We start from the raw sequence: 9,089 nt of genomic DNA on the forward strand, positions 1-9,089 counted from the left end.
GGGGCCGCCGGTGCTCCGATCCCGCCCGGCTGAGGCGGCGGCGGCGGCGGCGGCGGGCGGCTGAGGGAGGGGACCGTCCATGCTGGCGCGGGCGGCGGCGGCCGCGGCGTCCCGGCAACTCGGCTGGCGCTGAGGACCAAGTTGCGAGGGGCCGCCCGGCGCGGCGCGGGGCGCTGAGGAGGCGGCGCGGCGGCCGCGTGAGGGCAGCGGGCACCGCCGCCTCCGCCTCCGCCAGCGCCGGCGAGCGCGCCGCTTCCGCCCGCCGCTGTCCTCAGTCTCCGCCGCGGCGGAAGCCGGAGCCGGACGCCGGTCCGCGTCCCCTCAGTCGCGGGGCCTCGCCGGGCCGGGCCGCCCCCTCCCGCGCGGGCGGGGAGCGCGCGGCCGCCTCCCCCTCCCCCTCCCCCTCTTTCTTCTCCTCCCTCGCCGCCGCCGCCGCCGCCGCCGCCGCCGCCTCAGCCTTCGCCTCCTCCGCCGCCGCCCGCTCCCGCCCGCGCGCGGCGGGATGGACGATCAATCCAGGATGCTGCAGACTCTGGCCGGGGTGAACCTAGCCGGCCACTCGGTCCAGGGGGGCATGGCTCTGCCGCCTCCCCCTCACGGCCACGAAGGGGCGGACGGCGACGGCAGGAAGCAGGACATCGGCGACATCCTCCACCAGATCATGACCATCACCGACCAGAGCTTGGACGAGGCGCAAGCAAAGTTGGTGTCGTCTCATTAAGCATCTTTTGTGTGTGTACGGGAGCCGGGCTCGGGTCCCGGGTGGCTCCCTGGACCGGGGCCTCAGTCGCGGGCGGGAACTTTCTCCGCCGGCCCGGGCCTGCCGGGCACTCGCCGTGTCCCACACCGCGCGGGAAAGTTGCTCGCCGGGCTCGGGACAGCCTCGGTCCGTGCTTCGTCCGTGCCCTGCTGCCCGGCCCCCTCCTCGGATTTAAACCTCCCGCCCGGACTCGGTTGCACTCCGCGTCCCAGCCGTGCCCCGGGCCGTGCCGCAGAGAAGTGCAACTTTCTCCGCCGGCCCAGACTCCCGGCGTCCACTCCCCTCTGCCGGTCCGGGGTGACCGGCTCTTCCCCCGCAGGTCCCGGTGCGGAGCACCAAGTTCTCTAGGAGGGAGGGCCGCTTTGCAAACTTTGCGGAGCTGTCATCCGCCGATTAGCCGCCGGCGGCCGGCCTCCGCGCCCGCTCCCCCTGCGGAGCTCGGGCGCGGGGTTCCCCTCGGCGCCCGTCTGGTCCCTGGGGTCCCCGCCGCGTCCCCCGGAGCGGAGCCCCCCGCACGGGTCGCTTCTGCGTTCGCCGAGGCTGCTGACGGCCCTGCAGATGGGTCGCGCTGCTTTCGGGCTGGAGCTCTCTCCAGCTTGCCTCCAATCGCGAACTAGTCAACTTGAGTTTTTGTTGACTTCCCGTGCTTCAAAAGAGCTTTCCCACACCGGGGTCCGGTTTTAAATCTTGGGTCTAACTTAGGAAGGCGCCATATTATTCCTATAGGTGATGCTAATACCTTTGTGTTTTGCTATTTGTTTTTTAGGAAACATGCTCTGAACTGTCACAGAATGAAACCGGCGCTCTTCAGCGTCTTGTGTGAGATCAAAGAGAAAACAGGTAAGCTGCTGCCCGCAGTGGGCCTGGAGGCCCCTGAGGTGGGGTCAGATCTACTCCTTCGACTCTCCAGTTGAGAGCTGCTGCTTTTGGGCACCGCCATCTTTGATCATTCTCTGCTTCCCACCTCCTGATCTTGAGAAAAAACTGCAATAAATCTGGAGTCTATTTCTCAATTCTGCTTTGGTGCAAAATGAAGTGTATGTGCGAATGGGGCTGGGTCGCAGTTCCTTAGGCGGTAGCCCCTGGCTGCAGTCAGGGAGGGGGCTCTAGCCATCTGCCTTCTCCTATCTCTTTTTGCCTTGTTTGTGTAGCAGTTTTTAAAAGGAGCGATGGGAGACTGCCAGGGACCAGGTGCCCGGGAGAGGCATCACCAGAACTTTGTTTTACTTAGTCAGCCTTAAGCTTTGGCTCTACTGGTAGAAGACACAGCTGAACAGACCGCAGTAGCATGTCAGATTTAGTGTTTTAGGTGGGGAGATTACTTTTAAGAATCCAGGAAGGAAAATGACGTGCGTTGGCATATACAGTGTATCACACCTATTAGTACTTAGATTAAATTCTATACCTTGCAACTGTTAGACTTGTAACTGAGTTTCAGTATATAAAGAAAAATGTCCACAGATGCAGACGAAACAATTTTGATGTTTAAGGTAGGAGTAGATGAGAAGATGATAGGTTTTGCAGACGTGCTAGAATGAAAATTGAAGGTACATTATTAGGGAAATATTTGGTAGTTCATTTTAGTTTAACTTTCTTGTCAGACTTTTTCTATTGAAGGTATTTTTACTTGTGGCTTAATGGTAAAGCTAACGTAGAAGTAGGGATATAATTCACATGTTTTAGTTTGTGTTTAGTTATCTTTCCTATATGACAAGCAACTCCCTTAATCAAGCTTTACCATTGATTGATTGATTGTATGTTTTGGGTGTATTGCTTTTTAAAGTTGCCCTTTTGTAAGTTAAGGAAAGAAGAAAAAGTCAAGTCCAGTATATTGCATTTTCCAACTGATGCTCTTTCAATGGTTAAATGTTTGACTGTCCTTAAATTGAGTTTATAAATAATTGCACACTGCCTGGAATTGTTAGGCTGGTAGTTGAGTTCTACTCTGTTTAAACAGGTACTATTCATATTCCTAAAAGTGATATGATGGCAGAGAAGATGATGGTTCTCTTAATGTATGTATACTAAACCATAATTACTAGTGAATATTGAAAACCTTATTTGCTTTTCATTCATGCCATGGATTTTTTTATGATAATTTTTTGGTGATACACTTTACATTCTGAAAACTACAGTTATTTTAAATTATTGACTTATTGTATGTTGATTTTTTTAGCTACTTTTATTGTGCCTAGTGATTTAAGATTATAGATGATTGTAATCTAACTATAAAGACACCCAGCATTGAATCTTGAAGGCTTTCAACTTGAGAGAATAAAAGTATATAATTCTTAGTACATTATGTTGTTTAATTTCTGAGGGTTTTCTTGCTATCAGGGCTACACTCCAGTTTGTGCTAACAGCTGCGCACTGGCACTGGGGTATTGACTGTGTTGTGAATGTTAAGATGGATCAACTTTATGTGGCACTACATTGCTAAAGAGAGGGAATTGATACTCCTCTCTAGCAAGAACCCCTTCTTACGATTTGTACTGATTTATTTTTTGCCCCTTTAAAGTTTTGGCCTACCCATACAGAACCATGTAGCATTTCGTGCTTGGACTCTTATCAGCAGGAGAAATTCAATTAAGAAGTGTTAGTCTTCTAGTTGCTTATTTGCACAGGACTTAGTTACACCGTTCTGCAAGGAAAGCGTAGTCAACGGCATGTCAAAGGTGAGTTAAGAAAAAGAAACAAGTCTTTTCAGAGTCTGTGATGATAGGCAGGGAGCTTTGGTAGCGCTGTTGCTGTTTAAGAAGCAGGGGAGAGCAGACAAAAGAAATTTCTATGTTTTGAAAATTGTTTCTGGGGCTTTCAGTGATAACTTGTAAATTAGATCCTCTTTTTGTGCATTGGCCTGCGACCCAAGTTTGCAGGTTATCTCTTTTATAAAAAGCCAGCAGCCGACAGAGTGAAGGCGGCTGTCTGGGCTGAGGCACCCCCCTGCCAGCCTTTCTGAGCTGGAGAGGGATGGGATTTAAGTACTGAGTGATTGATGGGGGTGAAGCTCTCTTTCTCTGCTCCTTTCTCCCCTACCATCCACAGCTCTGCCTCATGCTCCCAAACCAGTTTTAGAAGGAGACAGGATCGCTAGACTCAGAGCCCTCAATTTGAAATAAAACAGCTGTGTAGACATTAGTGTTACCAAAGCAGGGAAAGCTGGGCAGCACATTCCAGGGCCTATCCCCCATCTGCCTTTGCAGTCCTGCTTTAGAAACATTATGAACTTAGAGAGTAAGTGTTAGGGAATACACATATACTACTTAATACTTTTTCTTTAAATCATCTTACTAATTTATTATCATAACATCTAGAGATTAATTATCTAGAGAAAGTTCATCTAGTCGTTTGTGAATATAAACCAGAAATATGTGATGACTATTCTGCATAATGAATGGGAGGGGCCGACAAGTGGGGAACTAGAGGGCTGGGTGGGTGGGAACTGCCACTTCAGTGCTTGTTTTTTTTGTTTGTTTCTCTTTTAAAATAAGACAAAATCATTTAAAATTTTTCATGTATTTGTAGAACTGCCAGTAGATTTTGAGGTTTCTGATCAGGCCGTGAATACTGCCAGTTTTGATGTACACAGGGGACTTAGTTTGGAAAACATCTTATTTCTCCCCTACCAAATATGAAGAGGTATTCTTTTCCCCTTATGACAGATAAATGGACAATCTGCCACAATTATATTATTTTCTTGTTCAGAGTTAAGAAAAGTATACTTTTACTATAAGATGGTTGCTTTTTTTAAAAAAATATATTCTATTGTAAAATTTATCGTGTAGTTATTTTAGGGCAGAAACATTTTTCATTGTTGAATTGTGACATTTATACATTTTAGAAGCAACTAAAAAGTTACAGGCTTTAAAATCAAGATATGTATCTGTTTTAAACTATGTAAGCAAGAGAAATAGTAGTTGATGGGCTAGGATTTTCTTTAGGATGATGAAGTCATATGTTATCATCCATCACTTATTAAATATCTCTAATGCAGTGAGGCCTGCTCATCTTCATTCTTCTATTGGTACATTTTCTTACCTATTTTTGACTTCCTTAATCTTGACCGTGAAGTGTTTCTTTTGTGAAACAATGTATCTTCAAAAATCTGCCTTTTTTACAAGACCCCTTAATTATGGGAATTTAAATGAAGGAAACATTTTTTCCAAGGAAATATTTTTAATGTATATTAACCTAGCAATTTAGTATATAATCTGAAACATAGAATTGTAAAAAAAAATAGTGTATATTTTAAAAACCAGCATAACCTTTCCCTTTTACAATGCTAGGTTAAAATATACATTGTTGATAGCTGCCAACCAAACTGATTTATTGCCATACAAACCCTAAATAGTGTTCATTTACTAGTAATGTCTAATGGCAGACGTGGTGGTTTGCCAGATTTGTAGGCTTTGTGAGGCTTATAAGCAGGACTGACTTGGGAAGATCATAAAACTTAATGAACTTCTCTACTGCAGGAGGTGTCCGCAGGGGAAGAGAAAGGCCTGCTTGGCTGGTTGGACTGCTTGAAGGATTTTTTAATGTTTGAGAAGAAAATGACTATCAAAATGCTATACTTTTAAAATAATCCATCTTGAAAAAGTCATAAGAATTTTAGATATCAGAACTAGGACAAGAATGTAGTTTGCACATGAGTTTTGTACCCATTTAGTGTATGATGGATTAAACCTTTTATCTTTATTGCTAAAAGTGTGAGTAGCTTTCAGAGGACAGGGCAGTACTCTTAGTTAACCCTTCCATTTAATTCTTACCTTACATTTTTAGTGTTTCATTTGCATCTTTTTCTGGCCTGTTCTTTTTTAAAACTTTCATATAAGAATTTGCTACATTTTTTATTGTACAGTGCTGTTTTTCATTTAATTTTCAATGTATAAAAAATCAGATCAATCAAGTAAACATTTAGCAAAGAAATAAGAAAATTGTTATCTTTGAGTCTCAATGGTTCTGTATTTACTGTATATTTTGTTGATCTTGCACTATATCCAGTATAGTTAACATTTGCTCTAAAGTTTTGAAAACAAATGCTTTATTACACATATGTATAATGTTTCTGTTTCAATGAGACTATTTTCTAGCTTTTAAGAGCTTTTTATTATGGACAACAACTCTCTCTCTTACTATATATGTATATATATATATATATATATATATATATATAAAAACAATAATATATATGTAGAAAGAAGAGAATTTTGAACATTGTTTGCCTTCAACAATGGCAACAATTGGCCAATTTTGTTTTCTCTATTACTTTTGCCCTCCTAGAATTTTTGTTGATTCTGATAGTAATAGGCCTTTAATAGTGCAAATTTTATATCAATTTTAGATAGACATTATGGTTTGTTTACACTGGGAATATTGAATGATTGAACAGGAAAATACAAAGTCAATGTATGTTAGAAATGTCATAAATTATATTGCTTTATCAATATATTTTCCTTAAAGCCATTTAAGAATATTTTGTCAATTTTTTTCTCTTTGTAGATTTATATTGTTTGCTGGAGATTGTGTAGGAAGTTTTGAAGCCTGTAAGAGAATGACATATGTCTGACTTTTCCTCTTCCTCTTTCGTTCTAAAACAGTAATACAATCTGTTGGTAGAAAACCTGGACAAATTGTCATTGCCAAGCTGTTGTAGAACTTTCTGGTCTGAAGTATCATGCAGATATACCTTTAAAATGGGATGATCTTTTCTAGCCTTTTTTTCTTTTCAATAAAAGTATATTGAAGCCTGTTGTCAATACTAACTTGATCTGTGCAAGTAATTCTTTTGTGCCTTAGTTTTATTTTTAGTCAGCCTCATTACAGATTTGTGTGGTTTTGATATTTTATTTAGGACTTTACCATGTCATTTTTATTAATTTACATAGCTTTATTCTAAATCAGAAGTATATTACTATACTGGTAATGGAGGCCCCAACTTGCCTCCAAAACACACAAATCCACCCATTTTTTTATAACATAAAACTACATTTTTTTCATACTGGTGATTTTTCTTTAATTAATTTTGCTTGTAGTTTTAGATTTTTAGTTTATAAATTTTATAATCCAAAGCAAGATTTTAGTTAACATCTTACTTAGCTTATGTGTATTTTGGTACTGTATAGGGCATGCTGTAGGATGAAATTATATTTTATATAAAGTGGGTGTCTAAGAATTGAAACTGAATTTTCTGAACCACGTAAGTCATCACTTTGTTTTATATGGATACCATATAGTATTTATTCAAAATAAATACTTGACACATCAGCACTAACATATCAAGTTAAATAAGGATTTAGACTATTTTTCCCATATTCAGGTATATGTGAAGAATTTTTAGATCCATTTTATTTCAGTATTGACACTGTGAGAATAATGTTTTATTTGTTTTCTCAGCAGGCCTGTGCTTTAGCCATTTCTCAGAGTGATGAGCATGAGTGAGGCAGTAACTGACAAAGCTGCACGGCTCCCTCCCATGCTGACCTTTTCCAAGTAGTTGCTCGACTTTTATGGGCCATTCCAGCCTGGAAGTGTGAGGAGACACTCATTTACATCACAGTGTATAGTATAGTGTAAATCAGTGACTTTTTTAGGTCTGTTTACCACAGTTTCTTTTCTTTCCAAACGTATTGATGTTAATGAAACAAACTGCTATTATAGCTAGGTGATAGTGCTATATTTAGCAAATAAATTAAAAAGTAATGCTTGAGGGAGCCACTGAGAAAAATAAGACATCTTTTATGCTTTCAGACATAGAACATATTAGAAAACAAATTTCAGTCTTAAACTCTTGATTTTAACAATGCTCTTTGTAAGCAGACTTTCAGTTAGAATCCCTTATTACCTTTTTCATAGACATGACATAAACATAGGATGGCTATAGTTTTTAGTGTAAAGTGTGGCTTGCTTGTACACTGTATGAATAAAGTATGATATCTAGCAAAGAAGTTAATTCGAAAGAATGTGTTAAATTGAATAAACATAGCAATTTTTTTTATTTACTCTACACATAGTAACAATTGCTACTGAAACAAAGTAATTATGGATAAACATACTTGTTTAAAGTTTTATATTTGTTTTCTTTCAGCTTAAGTATTTTAAAAGTGATGAGCTGTTTTGAGGACTAGCCCTTTTGGTGTGATCATATTAATGAGTTTTTGGTATACAGTGTAGTCCTTTTAATGCTGATGATTTCTCCTGATGTTTAAACCATTATTTAGGAGATGCCAGCATATGTTAGTGCAAAATGATTTTGTTTTGTTTTGTTTTATGTGGTACATCAGTTTTCAAAGCATATTTCTTAGGCATCAGCATCCAGCAGGTGGCTTTTTACATTAAAAAATTCATAAATTTTAAAATCCCATAAAATTTTATTTCAAATTCAAATTAACTGATTGAGAATGTCAACATTTCCAGTGTCTCTATATTAACATTTATAATAGAACAAATGGTTGCATATAGGAATTATCTGCAGCATAATCTAAATTAAGATTCTAAACAGGCATTACAGATGCTGGTAACTTTGGCAATTATCATTTTGTTTGGTGAACAGTAGTAAAACAGTGTGCGGTAAAAGTGTTTAGAGAGAGAGGATAAATAAATTGAACAGTTTTGCAATGCAAAGTGGTTTGTGGTGTTTTTGAGGATTTCTTGGCTCTCTCTTAACTGCTATTGTGAGCCTGGAGCAGATTTCCCCATTGCTAATGCCCTAGAAGTATTAATTCACTTTGATATGCTAATTAGAGGGCATTATGCAAGAAATGAGATTAAGTGGCAGCATGAAGCCATTTGCCTGTCAGTAAATTGAGAGCTTTAGCATCAGGAGGAGCTTTGTTTTTTTTTTTTTTTTTTGGTATGTGTTTTGTTTTTTCTTTTTTTTCTGCCCCCCTCCCAGTTTCTCTTGGTTTTGCATATAAATAAAACTGATTGAAAGCTCTGGAGAAGGCTCTGGAACATTGGGCTCCCTCTCCCGCCATGATTAAATGTAATATGAAATTTTCCTTTTACATTCTGTGTGAAATTAAGAATTTGGTCATTTAATTTCTTTTTCCTGAAATGACTTTAGCAACATCACTAGTGAATTGTTATCACTTACTTATTTACCTCTTTGTAAGTGTAAACATTGTGTACCAGTGTCAGCACTAAACTGAATTTCACAAGAATGTCTACTTGGGAGAGAAGAAAGAAGCTGGTGAATGGGCTTCAAGAAACTATATTAAATGGACATTAAGATTTTGACTTGAATTCATGGAAGTTGAACCAATAAAATTAATTAGTGGTTAAATTGCCCTTTTCAACACAACCTGTGGAATTTATATTTTATTGTGTG

At 40.6% G+C, this 9,089-nt stretch overlaps 1 protein-coding gene and 1 long non-coding RNA gene across 3 annotated transcripts in view; both read left to right on the forward strand.

Annotated features, from left to right (window-relative positions):
- The first annotated feature begins 419 nt into the window (after positions 1-419).
- Pbx3 (PBX homeobox 3) overlaps positions 420-9,089 on the forward strand; it is a 202,857-nt gene continuing 194,187 nt past the window's right edge. For both annotated transcript variants that reach the window (XM_052726214.1, XM_052726216.1), the window contains exons 1-2: positions 420-702; positions 1,527-1,600. In XM_052726214.1, the coding sequence (XP_052582174.1) occupies positions 503-702; positions 1,527-1,600 (274 nt within the window). In that variant the 5' untranslated portion in view covers positions 420-502. The remainder of the gene's footprint in view (positions 703-1,526; positions 1,601-9,089) is intronic.
- The window catches only part of LOC128102450 (uncharacterized), a 14,442-nt gene continuing 6,959 nt past the window's right edge, over positions 1,607-9,089 (forward strand). The window contains exons 1-2 of the long non-coding RNA XR_008215414.1: positions 1,607-3,435; positions 5,236-9,089. The exon at positions 5,236-9,089 is cut by the window's right edge and continues 6,959 nt beyond it. This is a non-coding gene — a long non-coding RNA (uncharacterized LOC128102450). The remainder of the gene's footprint in view (positions 3,436-5,235) is intronic.

This window comes from Peromyscus californicus, unplaced genomic scaffold, assembly GCF_007827085.1.
Source record: "Peromyscus californicus insignis strain IS unplaced genomic scaffold, ASM782708v3 Scaffold_7__1_contigs__length_154581171, whole genome shotgun sequence".
NCBI classification, from domain to species: domain Eukaryota; kingdom Metazoa; phylum Chordata; class Mammalia; order Rodentia; family Cricetidae; genus Peromyscus; species Peromyscus californicus.